The sequence below is a fragment of the Nicotiana sylvestris genome, chromosome 11 (genome assembly GCF_000393655.2).
Source record: "Nicotiana sylvestris chromosome 11, ASM39365v2, whole genome shotgun sequence".
Taxonomy (NCBI): domain Eukaryota; kingdom Viridiplantae; phylum Streptophyta; class Magnoliopsida; order Solanales; family Solanaceae; genus Nicotiana; species Nicotiana sylvestris.
Window position 1 is genome coordinate 60184627 of NC_091067.1, and position 14444 is coordinate 60199070.

A 14444-nucleotide genomic window follows, 5' to 3' on the forward strand; every position below is an offset into this window, starting at 1 on the left:
CTTAGTGAATTCTTATTCTTAAGAAGCTTATATAATATAATATAATAAATAGTACTCAAAAGGGCATCCTAAACCCCAACCAAACGACTGAGTTTAGTGTATATGTATAGATTCCAGACTGACATCAAGGAAAAAAATGATTGGACTCTTCTGCTTACCTTATTATTAAGGGGAAAGGCTTTAAATGAATGTTGAGGTGAGCACAGGGGGACGTAGCTTGAGAAATCTCAAATCATAAAAACAAAGGAACAAATCCTCCAAAAATAGCAATTTATGCTGATCCTGAACCGGTCTTACCTTGGACTGTGTATCCCAAGTTTGTTTTTCCGAATGTCAATGAAAATTATGGTAAGTTCAAAGGTTTAGTTACTGAATGTTCTCAGCTGAGGTGAAGGGGTTTGTGGCCGCCAACTTGAAATATAACAGCATTGACGAAACAATCAAAGTAGCAAAAGATCCAGCCTCGGAAAACTTTATTTAAGTGTACCAAATTCATAAACTTAGTAAAATTACCTATTTATTGTTTTTTTTTTTTTCAAGTTGTTTCTCCATTGTGTTAGTAGGCCAGTAAAGAGTGCTCCAACCTTCCAAGAGATCGTTAAACGCCTAATCCTTGGCAAGTAAAGACAACAATGAATTGGCCAGACATATAAGAAAATACCTTAAAATGGATACAAAAGAAATTCAGAAGAAAGATGTATACGACTGCAAAAGAATTGAGGTATAGCAGTGAAAAGTTCGATTGAAAATCAACAAACTTATTGGTTCAACTAACTCTAACAGCAGTTGACCATGAAAGATTATTAATTAGCAAAAGTTGCAATCACTTTTCTGCTATGACAACACTAACTCCCTCTATAGATCGTGAAACAAAAAATTTTCCAACAGGAAGTCTAAGGATATGAGGGCGTATCTGATCTTTCAGCTGCAACCTAATGACATGTGATGCTTGAGCTACATTTAGTCACTTACTTCCAATATGCTCACATGAATATAGAATGAGGTGTATTGGGGTCTCAGTTGTATAATATCCATACTCCCATTGTACAGTCTATGCAATGTCTAAGCAGCATTCAGCTTACTTGTCGCGTACTTCTCTTTTTGGAAGTAAGTCAGCACGTCTGAATCTGAAAGTGAACCTTATACCTATAAACAAGGAAGTAACAAAAATTATACATAAATTTCACTTGTACGGTAAAACTCAGTCCTCATTTAGTTTTTAGATGCTTCATTCTCAATGTCTACAAGTTGATAATGCCTTCTCCAGCAGTAATACTAGAAATACAAGCTCAAACTTGTTACCAGTGTATCTTAATTTCTGTTGTTCACTTCATTGTAGAATGTACGACCTCTAAAGTTGTTTAGAGGAGCAAAAACGAAAGGTAAACCAGATGTTCATGATCAAAGGCGTAGGTTGAGTTCGAGTCTTACAATAGGTAGTGTTATCCTTCTCAATTTCACTTAATAAATTATGAGTGGAGAGCCTAAGAGCGTATTGGGGATTGCCAAATGGAAGTTTTTATTTTCTAATCATTTAAAAGAACAGGTTGAACAGTATTACCTGAATTCCGAGAGAAGAACTTCAGTATTTCATCAATTATTATCACCTAACAAGAAGAGTAGCAGCAGTCATATAGAAATCATGATAAATGGAAAGAACATTTATGAAGGAGAACAGAAGAATCAAGCTACTGGCAAAAGAAATCACCCAAAGCACGATGGGGAAAGGTCAGACAAAATGTCAACATGATCACATGAACACAGAAACATAGCAAATGATAACGATAATTCAGCAACTCTTTTTGGTCCCCGTTGATCATTTTAAGCTCGAGAAACTTGGCCACAATGCATGGTTTTGAGGCTTGAAATACAGAGAATCAGCAAAAGAGAGAAACAGCATAAAATATATCTCCACCATATTTTCTTTCAGATGCTTGACTTCTAATGTATCTATATATATCTGCAGTTAACAGAGACTCTATCTAGGCAGCAGCTGGGCACGTAACGCAGATTGCATTTAAGATTGGATACGAGCTATAGAGATCAACTAAAGATCACCTTTTGGTCTCCTAAAAATGACATATTTGATACATGTGGCACCAACCTTAGCAATACTTTCCCTCATTTAAAACTAGAACATCTCTCCACCAAATCAGACACTTGGCTGTCTTCAAACATTTACGATAAAAGAATATCTACATTGCGATACAGCACAAAAAGAATTTTTGCAGCTCACAAACATAAATAAGAATAAGGAGTTCACAGTGCAGGATTTCGATGGTCAATTCTCTTACAGGAAATGAAAGATATAGCACAGCTGTCCACTCTGCCCAGCTTAACGGTGTCACCTGCAATTCACATATCAGAATCTTTTTAAATAACATGTCCAGCACAAAGAAGCATCATCAAACTGAAAGAACTTATGCTGAAGTCAGAAGAACAAGAGGTCACTTACAGAGAATAGAGCGGATAATGGTTGCACATAAAGAATGAGGATGTGAAGGATCATGGTGAAGATAATTGAACCAACAAGCCATAAATTACTCCATGGAGGGATGACACTTAAGAACCAAAAAAACATAGTCAGTCCTGAAAGGACATAAAGTTATTCTGATGTAATGTCTAAATATTGTCGGCATTCTATACAGAAATGGCAAGACAACAAGATCTAGAAACAAAACAGAGCCTCAGCAAACAATGTCTCTAGAAGCTTTAAAAAGACAAGTTAATTCGACATAGAATATGACAAAAGGTGGACCGCCATCCACATCTTGAGAAGGACAAGTAACTGCCCCTTGTACATACATTTACTTCTTGAGAACCAAAAAGAGTAGATGAGTAGATCACAAGGTGATAATTAATGTAAAGAACAAAAACAACTTTCATCAGTCAGAGAAAATATTCAAAAATTCATACCCACCTTCAATAAAATCCTAAAATACTATTTTTATCATTTCTAAGAGGGATTCTGGAATTTAGGAAGGGGTTTTCGATCTCTAAAGAAATCTCTCTCTTAAAATTATAGAATGGCCAAAAGGACCACCAAGTGGATGAGGTACACAGGACTTTGAGTGGCTTTAAATTAACTTTCAGAATATAAGTTGTAAGGATTCGTCAGAAAAGAACTCAGAGAAACATGTCAATCAAATATTTACTTTTAGCAAAGTATTTTTGATATAGAACAGAATTGAAAAGTTGGTAAGAACAAAGCTAAGGAATCATAAGCAATAGGAAAATGACAGTACAACTGCCTATGAGGAGCACCATGAATTTCCAGGTTCACAAGAAGTTAAATCTTAAATCCGAGTCACCGTAATTCAGTATTACTGCAATTGGTGGAGGCATTCGTTAGATGCAATTCTTTATTTTAATAACTGTAGCATCCGAGCCAACTTGCGCGCACCTCGACTAATTCCACGGGATACCTGCCACCTCCCACCAGCAACATGTACCGGGTAACTCTATCCACTAAGGCTTGGATAGATGGGAAGAAATCACATACTCCCTCCGTTCCAGTTTATGTGAACCTATTTCCTTTTTGGTCCGTTCCAAAGAATGACCTATTTCTAAATTTGGAAACAATTTAATTAAACTTCCAAATCTATTCATAATGAGAAGCTTTTATAACCACACAAATACTTTGGGCTCCTTTTTTACTTGTTTATGACCACAAATTCCAAAAGTCTTCATTTTTTCTTAAACTCCGTGCCTAGTCAAACAGGTTCACATAAATTGGAACGGAGGGAGTAGTATTTTTTGCTTCCGCTGGGATTTGGACCCGCAACCTTAGGGTTCTCACCCACTTCATTGACCAATAGGCCACATCGTTGGGTGCAGATGCAATTGTTTAAAAGAATAGACTACCATTTCCTCAAATTAAAAGAGAAAAAGGTGTAGGGTTATACTTTTTAAAAATGCAAGATAATAAATTAGATCAGCAACAGTTTCAGTAGCATGCTTACAGTAAGGATTGATTTTCACTGAGATTATTCAATGCATTGAACATCTCAACAACAACAAGCACCGTCATTGAAACAGTAGATGGGTGGCGATTACTGAATATACTACATGGATAATTTGCTTCCCTGGTTGAACAACTGTCAAAATTCATCTGAAAAAATAAACATGAAAGAGTTAGTTTTATTTTAAAGGAAATTCAAGGACACATTCCAAGTCATCAAGTCCCTGAATCTGAATGTTCCCGCCAAACCACATATTAACACCTAAGTTGCTCGGACACGGGTGAGGATCTAGAGGTCGGATCCTTCGAGATGTATGGATACGGGTGCGGGGATCCGGCTAAAAATAATTCAAAAACTAAAAAAACAAAAATATCTCTAAATTATGAGAAATTTTGTGGAATACTTACGTATAGCTTGTAAAGTGTAGATTTTATTTTTATTCTCAAATTGTAGATAAGTAAAAGATTGATTTCCTAGAAAAGGTATGCTATTTTCTTCAAATTTACCCTAGTTTTGGTTCTGATTTCGGGAATCAAATTATATCTCGTCTCGGATATTTTCATCCGTCGTGGTCAAAGTACCCAAAATTATTTGACCAAATTCGTACGGATCCTATACCCACACCCATACTAGTGTCGTGTCGACACGGGTGCGGCACCTAAATTGCCGTGTCGGAGCAACTTAGATTAACACTATGAAACCAGTGCTTCAGTGCGGCCCTCTTACATGCACAAATGAGAAGAGAAAGAACTTTCATTCACCCATAACTCATTTGTTTTCTGTTCGGCCCTCAAGGGAGGTGTTAGAGCTAGATTCTTACTGACAAAGGTTTGAAGCTGGAGGAGAGCACAGTGATTGCCGGTTTTAAATGTAAAACTTTTTGTGACCAGAGGTACTTGAGAACACTCCAACTCCATCAATATAAGAAAGAAAAGTAGAAAACAACATAAACTGGAGAGAACTGAATAGGATGCACCCAATGGCTTCTTGGAGTGAACTTACCAATTCATTGTATGGGAGTTTGGGTCCATTATCATAATAAACAAACCACCATATGAATCCCGCAACAGTGGCAAGTCCAACATATGCTGCATGAATGGGAATTATGATCAACAATGAAGTCGAGGAAAGCAAATATAGGACCAAGTATCATATAAAGCATTAAATTACTGAAGCGAATTTTTATCTCCAAATACTAGTGCCGGTGTGCACTAATAACATACGCATTGTATTCACCCTCATTTAATCGTGTTAGAAATATTTTAGATATTAGCTTCACCAAGGAAAACCTACGACAATTTTAAAATAAGGGGAAAAACAAAAAATCAGACACAAAAAGCGCGAAGAAGAAGCTACAAGACTCAACTAAAAACAGAGGCCATAAACCTGCAAATACTAGGGTTGTAATAAAAGTGAACAAGGAATGTGTGCTACCTCCAATAACTAGATAACGAAAAAACAGCCACCCGGAAACTACTGCTTCATTGACCTGTCATAAACAAGTGAAGTAAGTTTCAAATTTAACAATTTTTCAGCATCTTAGTTTTTTAATTCATATAAAAGGTCAAAAATTTAATGCATTTCCAGTCCAACAAACAAAGATGAGGAACAAAGGCTTCATATCGAGGATACAAAGCAGAAAGAATACAATCAACTTTGACACATTAAGGACATTTGACACCTTACTACATCAGTCAAATTGAATAATACAAGAAAAAGTGAAAATAAGTGCATTTCCAAGTTGCATTGACAAGCATATGTCCCAAGTATGTAGGATCAGAAACTTCATCGGAGATATATGTGAAGGAGATGCTACAAAAGCTTGTTTCAAAGTGATGGAAGATATTAAAGAGAGAGAGAGGGGGGGGGGGAACTGGGAAAGCAGAAATTCATATATTCTATTTCAAACTTGCCAAACTTGGATATTGTCAAGAACTCCTGAAAAGGTCAATCAACGACCATGATTCTGCTCTTGCAAAATACATAAGTTTGTTAAAAAGGATAAGCTATATGTGAGTACATCTCAATAGAAGTACTAGAATGGATTAAGATAGACCCGTCTTACTTTTGTATCCGTTAGATCTTATTACATAGAATTGTTAAGTAATCATCTAACAACATTATATCTCTCAGACAGGATTTTCCAGTTATTTATGTTTGATTGCATTTATATTCTGAGAATTAGAACGGGAAAAGAATATTATTAATCTATTAATTATCGTACGATGAGCCCTATTTATAACTATACACAATTCATATTCTGCTCCTATTCCATGTGGGACTAGGATTAATAACATATTAATTATATAATTATCTAACACTCCCACTCAAGCCGGTATACAAATCATATTTAACCGAGCTTGTTACATATGTAACTAATATGAAGACCACTGAGGGACTTGGTGAACATATGTGCAATTGATCATTCGACTTCACAAACTTTGTAGCAATATCTCTTAAGAGTATCTTTTCTCTGACAAAGTGACAGTCAATCTCAATGTGTTTAGTTCTCTCATGAAACACCGGATTTGATGCAATGTGAATGGCAGCTTGATTATCATACAAAAGTTCCATCGTGTTGATCTCACCAAATGTCAACATTTTGAGCAATTGTTTGATCCAAACTAGCTCCCATATTGCTATAACCATTGCTCGATATTCTGCTTCTGCACTAGACCGAACAACCACATTCTGTTTCTTGCTCTTCCAAGACACAAAATTACCTCCTACTAAAACACAATATCCAGACGTAGTACGTCTATCAGAAGGTGATCCTACCCAATTAGGATCTAAGTATCCAACAAACTGCTCATGGCCTCGATCCTCAAACAAATAATCCTTTGCTTGGTGCTAATTTTATATACCGCAGAATACGGATAACTACATCCCAATGATTATCACATGGAGAATCCACAAACTAACTCACAACACTCACACGAAAGGAAATAGCAGGTGTAGTCATTGTGAGGTAATTTAATTTACCAACCACCTATATCTTGCAAGATCGCTAAGCGCCCCCCCCTCCCAGAAGTTTAGAATTCGGATACATAGGAGTATCAACAGGTATACAGCCTGTCATTCCTGTCTTCTCAAGAATGTCTAGGCATACTTCCATTGTGAGATCCCAAAACCTGAGCTAGACTGAGCGACCTCAATACCTAAGAAATACTTTAATCTACCCAAGTTCTTAGTCTGAAAGTGATGAAAGAGATGTTGCTTCAACTTAGTAATATCATCCTGATCATTGCCGTTAATAATAATATTGTCAACATAAATCACTAGATAAATACCGAGACTTGAAGCAGAATGCCGATAAAATACAGAGTGATCTGCTTCACGACGAGTCGTGCTAAACTCTCGAATAACTGTGTTGAACCTACGAAACCAAGCTCGAGGAGACTACTTAGACTATAGAGTGACCGGCGCAACTGACATTCAAGGCCATTAGACACCGCCTGACCAGCAAAACCAAGTGGTTGCTCCAAATAAACTTCATCCTCAAAGTCACCGTGAAGAAAAACATTCTTAGTGACAAACTGATAGAGAGGCCAGTGGCGAACAACAACCATGGATAGAAAAAGGCGGAATGATGTTATTTTAGCCACAGGAGGAAGTATCACTATAATCGAGCCCAAGTATCTAAGTATACCCTTTGGCTACAAAACGGGCCTTAAGTCGATTAACCTGGCCATGTGGACCAAATTTGACTGCATAAACTCAACGACAACTAACAGTAGATTTACCTGAAGGAAGAGGAACAAGCTCCCAAGTACTATTCATATGTAAAACAGACATCTCGCCAATCATAGCTTGTCGCCATCCTGGATGAGACAGTGTTTCACCTATAGACTTAGGGATGGAAACAAAGGACAAAGATGATACAAACGCATAATGGGGTGATGACAAACGATGATAACTTAAACTGACATAATGGATATTACGAAGTGTGGATCGTATACCTTTCCGAAGGGCAATCGGTGGACAAGGAGAAGATAAGTCCGCAATAGGAGCAGGGTCAGGTGCAGGACATGAATCAGCAGAGTCTGATACTGAACGCGGATGGCGACGATAAATCAAGAGTGGTGTTCCTGCAGTAGGGGATGTCGGAGAAGCGACAATAGACTCCTTAAAAGTTGGTATGGTAAGACTTCTGTGGCTGGGGATATAGGAGAAGCAATAGTAGACTCCTTAAAAGTTGGTATAGGTAAGACCTCAGATATATCAATATAATCAGAAAAAGTAAAGTAAGGATGAGACTAAAAAATGTGATATCGGCTGACATAAGGAACCTACAAAATCAGGTGTATAGCAACGATATCCCTTCTGAACACGAAAATAACCAAGGAAGACACACTTGAGAGCACAAGGAGCTAACTTATCTTTCCCGGGGGCTAAATTATGAACGAAATATGTTCTCCCAAAAACACGAGGGAAAAAGAGTATAAGGATGACAGGGGAAGCAATACTAAATGCAGGACTTGATTCTAGATGGATGGGAGATGCAGGCATCCGATTAATCAAGTAACAAGCTGTGAGAACTACATCGCCCCAAAAACGCAACGGAACATGGGATTGAATGAGAAGTGCTCGAGCAATCTCAATGAGATGCCTATCCTCTCTCTGCAATTCCATTCTACTGAAGGGTATAAGGACAAGATGTCTGATGAATAATATCTTGAGAAGTCATGAACTGCTGAAACTCAGAGGATAAATATTCTAAGGCATTATCACTGCGAAAAGTGCGAATAGAAATACCAAATTGATTATTTATTTCAGGACAAAAAACTCTGGAATAAAGAAAACTCACAATGATCTTTCATTAAGAAAAGCCAAGTACACCTTCAATAATCATCAATGAAACTACCAAAATAACGAAATCCTAAGGTTGAACCGATTCTACTAGAACCCCATATATCAGAATGAACTAAAGAGAAAACAAACTCAGTATGACAAGTCAACACTACGCGGAAAGGTGGCTCTGGTATGTTTCCCAAGCTGACACGACTCACAATCTAATATAGACAAGCTAGACAAACTAGGCATTATCTGCTGAAGTTTGGTTAAACTTGGATATCCTAAACGTCTGTGAATTAGGTCTGGAGAATCTGTTACTGGACATGTTGTAAAGGGATTGAGTGAGTTAAGGTAGTAAAGGCCTTGTGACTCACGCCCTGTGCCAATCGTCTGTCCCGTACTGCGATCATGCATAACAAAAGAATCATCAATAAAATATATACCACAATGGAGGTCACTAGTCAAACGCCTAATAGATGCAAGACTAAAAGGACAGCTAGGGACATAAAAAAACAGAATCTAGGGTGACAGAAGATAGGGGATTAGCTTGTCCAACTCTTGTTGCTTTAGTTTGGAACCCATTGGCTAAAGTAAAAGTGGGAAGAGACTGTGAATACACAATATTCGACAAAAATGATTTATTACCAGAGATATGATCAGAATCCCCTAGGTCCAGTTCATGACTCACGGTCCAAGAGTACTAAATTGGATTACACAAGCAAAAGAATTATCATCAACAGAAGTATCAATCTGAGCAACAGAGGCTACTTGTGGAGATGTCTGCTTATTTGCTCGATACTGAAGGAACTCATTATGTTCCTTTTCAGATAAAGAAAATCTTTGGTTACCTGTAGTATCGGTCTGCGCAACATGAACATTTTCTAGGTGGTCGACCATGTAATGGATAGCATGTTTTACGAGTGTGTACAAGTTTATTACAATGACTATACCTAGGTCGAGATCTCCCAAAGCGACCTCCTCTTCGTCGATTCTCCATATGCTGAGATGTCCGATTTTTCACTATCTGAGATGCGAGAACAGAGGAATCAACTGTCTGTGATGGGATCACTGTGTGACTGGATGCTGCAGCAAGGCGAAGTAATCGAGAGAATAATTCATCAACTGTAGGATCAGTCGGACTAGCCAAAATCTAGTCGCATACTGAATCAAGGTCATTAGGAAGTCCAGCGAGTGTAAGAAGTAAGAACTAGAAACATCTTTGTCGTTGCTCTTATTGCTTTGAAACACTTGCAGAAACTAGCAGCAACTTCTCAAATTCCTCAATGACTCTTGTACTTATCCCGAGTAAATAGACATATCCAGTTCTTGTTTCTTTAAGTTTGTCATCCGAGATATCACCTCATAAAGCGAGATATGTCATTAGTGTATAAAGTGCGAACCTTTTTTCTAAATGGAATAGCATGTCTGAAATGGATTAAACAAATGCATTAACTTGGAATCAATTGATCACCACAAGAGACTACATAACTGAGAATCAATCTTATCCAAATATGCTTTGGCTTTTTCGTCTCCATCGCTGGTCTTTTTGGTTAAGTAGCCTTGAACACCTTGACTCTTGCACCACAACTCAACCGAGGAAAGCCAAACTAAATAGTTTGAACTTCCCATTAAGGGTTCCGAAGTAATTATAACACTTGAATTTCAATCACCCATGCTTTTGGAACCAAAAACATCAACTCCCAAAGACATTGTTGGACCAAATAATTAAGAAGTCATATAAGCAGTTAAGATGCAGTAGAAAAAGGACTAGTCGTCGGAAACTAGAAACAACTGCCAGAATCTGCAACAAGTCGCCGAAAAATAAAACAAGTTATCATTTGGTGTAACCTGAATGGTAGGCTCGAAATTGCCTTGTGAGCCAACTGTCATGAAGAGTCGTCACTGGAAAATGGCCGGAAGGGACCGCACGCGTCGACGCGTGAGAAAGAATCTCACAAAAAAAAAATTATGGCGGCGTGTGGGCGTGTGAGGAGGTTTCTACTTATGGGTTGGTCACCAGAGGCGGATCTATTTTGTTATGGTATTTGTTTTTGCACAGCACTGACGGAGAATGACTTTTCTAAATTGGACAGCCTTAAGTCACAGGAAAAATTGCACGACGGCAAGTCTTTCTTCCGGATGTCGTTGAAATAACACACAACGATAATTTTCTCAGTTCCGCTCTGATACCATGTGAGAATTAGAACGGGAAAAAATATTATACATCTATTAACTATAATAATACAATGGACCCTATTTATAATTAAACACAATACATATTCTACTCCTATTCCATGTGAGACTAGGATTGATTACATAACTATCTAACATATATGTCACACAAAAATCAACTCTCACTTGCTCTAAAGATAAAGTTGGAGAATCAATTTGTTAAATTTGATCACCCTAGAAAAGAACATGCATTTTATGTTTGATTGCATTTACATATCACAAAGAAATCAATTCTAGCTTGCTCTAAAGATAAAAATAGATAAGCAATTTGTTAAATGTGATCACCCCAGAAAAAAAACATGCAATGCTTTATTTTTTAACCAGAAATTTGAGTGCATGTCTTCATGTAGTATCTTTTCCACATGTTATAAACCACTTTGACAATCCAGTATGTGTTGACCTAGAATATTGTAAATGCAATAGCATCCCAACTTAACTTCCAGAATTAAATAATTCATTCAAACAGCCTCTCTGTTTAGTTTTCAACCAGGAAGAACAGAAAAAGTTCAACACTACATAGGCTGTCTCTGATATAATTCATCACCTTAAAATATATGTTTCATGTTTGGGGCTAATAACATAATAATATCTCATAACTTAACAAGCACTATCAAGCAGCCCTTAATCACCATAAAGTTATAAAAATACCAGCCTGATTCACCAGCCTGGTAGCAGAAAGAACTGGACAAAAGCACGAGGAAACAGAGCTTCTAAAGTCAAAGCAAGTACGCCATCTAAGCCTTGCAGTAAACAACTTGAAACAAACAACAAAACAGCAGTAGCAAATGCACACAAAAGACCATATTACCTAGAAACACAACGACATGAGTCAACTAAGACGGAAAGAGAAGATAATACCTTCCGAGGTTTGGACTTCATAACATCTGAGTCTTGTTTATTAAACCCAATAGCAGTGGCAGGCAATCCATCAGTGACTAGATTTACCCATAGCAGTTGGACCTGTTATCAACAAAATAACCTGATAAATCTGAAAAAACTAAGCTTGAGAGTAATAAGGAAATTAGAAGTTACTGAGTCCCACATCGACAATGAAGAGGGGATGGGTGGTCTCCTTATATGGCCTTGGGCAATCCTCACCTCTTGAGCTAGCTTTTGGGGTTGAGTTAGGCCCAAGGTCCATTTAACATGGTACCAGCGCAGAACCCATCCCGATTTTCCGATGTTGGGCCCCCATAATTGTCCACGCTCCAGATGTCCAGTCCGGGGCGTGAGAAGGGGTGTTGAGTCCCACATCGACAATGAAGGGGATGGGTGGTCTCCTTATATGGCCTTGGGCAATCCTCACCTCTTGAGCTAGCTTTTGGGGTTGGGTTAGGCCCAAGGTCCATTTAATAGAAACGAGCCAACTTAACATACTTAGAAGAGAAACATATAAAGCATCAAACTAGCTTCCCAGCCTTCAAAAGAAGGCTGGAGCCGTGTTATTAAAAAATGGATATGGATGATTATTTATAGTGACAGAAATGGATACTACAGGAGGACTGAGAGCAAAGATGACTTAAAAAAAGAGGACTCAGAGTAGGTATTAGATGCTACCTATATGAAGCTGAAGCAAAAGTAGAATCCCCTATACAATTATTTTTGCATTACCATTTTGTGTTGGGACATTTGGGCTATGTTCCTGAATGTATTTGGAGTGCATTGGGTAGTTCTTCCAACCTTTAAATCTGCAGTAAGAAGCTGGAGAGGACAGATGCTCGCGGAAAAACTTTATGCTTTCGCCTTTTGTATAGTCTAGGGCTATTAATCTGCCATACTCTTGGTGTGATTTAAGCAGAACTGATGTATTTTCTTTTTGCAGACTTTCTGGATTCCTTTAATATTTAAGGGAAGCTAAGTCCTTGTTTGTGTACATATTTAGCACTTTCTTGGTGCAAATTACTGAAACTTTTACCCCAAAAAAATGTTCAAGGTGGACCGCTATTGCATCACTTTCCTCGAACCTCTTGCTTGCGAAATAGGGACTTTTTTTTTGGATAAAGTAATAAAAATTTCCTTAAAAGAAGGGTATAAATGCCCGTATACAAGAAGTATACCAAAAAAAGAGAACCTTGCAACAAAATATGGTTCTCTACAAAAGACACTCAATCTTCTATGCTTAAGGGAGTCTCGTGGGTGCACAAACATAATAAGAGAAAAAAAGGCTACTCCTCAACTGTACAAAACCCTTCTCTACCCCATCAAAAGCTCTCAACACTTTGAGACAGTAACATATCATGACTGCTTCTTTAGAAATATAACAAACACTACTCCGAGGGTGGGCAGAAGGGGGGTAGGGGGGGAGTGAGGAGGGCTAAAATGCAGATTAGCAGGGGAAAATATGCATTTGAGATGTTTAAGAACGGGTATGAACATGTTACAGAAGTTATAGGCTACAAACTCACAGGGACAAGAGTATCAGGAATCCCAAGCATAGCTGCCACAAAAATACAGACCACTTCACCAATATTTGAAGATATCATGTATCTAATAAATTGTTTCGTATTGTTGTATATAGCCCTTCCTTCAGCAACCGCCTGTTCAGAAAACATAATTCAATAAACCAAAGGAATATAATTTTAAAGGTAAGAGATTTAGGAGAATTTGATGAAAATAGAATATCAGCTTACAGCAACAACAGTGGCAAAGTTATCATCTGCTAAAACCATATCTGAAGCACTCTGCAAGTTGAGACCAGGATGAAAGAGATTAAGTTCACATGCCAATTTCGGGAATCCAATATAAACAATTTATGACAGACCAGAAAATCTTAAAACAAAGCCCACTATGTCATTAAACAATGAATTTCTTGGTAAAGTCATTCGAAACTGCAGAGGGGTAACAAAAAGGTGGTTGCACCAATGTACTGTAGGATATGATTAGTGTTTTGCATATTCACTAATTTATTTAAGCAGTGGCAAGTTTTGTCCAGTTTGGTTATTTTTATTGTGAAAAGAATTTCTCCAAAGAAAATATTTTCCACGGGAAAACCTTATGGGCAGAAGCCATATTCATTTTCACATATTTAAGCATTTAACGCTATATTACTTGCTTCAAACAGCTCATAGGAATTTTGTCTACCTTTACTGTAAATTGTAACAAATTCATCTGCTAATTACAAAATATAAAATCCTGAAACTCTGAGGTACAAACAGAAGGAAAAGGAGGAGAGGATCCAGCCCACCTCTAAAGCAGTAAAATCATATTAAGGTGAATTCTTTAGTACAACTTTCATATTTAAAAAAATAACAGACAAATACGTAGGCCTAAGAGAATCAGGTAGCATCAATAATATACGGTCTTACTCAGTGAAACCCTTTCTGGCACTATATTACCTGAGCTAACCAGAAAAGTAATGAAGGCGAGAAAGAGGGACAATAAAACTCGTCTAGACAATATACAAGAGCGCCCATTATATAGGAGTTTACGCTACTAGAAATACGATCATTTTAGACT

At 37.6% G+C, this 14444-nt stretch overlaps 1 protein-coding gene across 2 annotated transcripts in view; it reads right to left on the bottom strand.

The window, feature by feature from the left end:
* Positions 1-637: 637 nt before the first annotated feature.
* Positions 638-14444, bottom strand: part of LOC104211965 (calcium-transporting ATPase 3, endoplasmic reticulum-type) — a 74454-nt gene continuing 60647 nt past the window's right edge. For both annotated transcript variants that reach the window (XM_070162335.1, XM_070162336.1), the window contains 10 exons: positions 13619-13669; positions 13394-13525; positions 11847-11948; positions 5397-5451; positions 4965-5050; positions 3963-4111; positions 2456-2561; positions 2295-2348; positions 1562-1607; positions 638-1146 (listed from right to left, as the gene is read on the bottom strand). In XM_070162335.1, coding sequence (XP_070018436.1) covers positions 1079-1146; positions 1562-1607; positions 2295-2348; positions 2456-2561; positions 3963-4111; positions 4965-5050; positions 5397-5451; positions 11847-11948; positions 13394-13525; positions 13619-13669 — 849 coding nt within the window. In that variant the 3' untranslated portion in view covers positions 638-1078. The remainder of the gene's footprint in view (positions 1147-1561; positions 1608-2294; positions 2349-2455; positions 2562-3962; positions 4112-4964; positions 5051-5396; positions 5452-11846; positions 11949-13393; positions 13526-13618; positions 13670-14444) is intronic.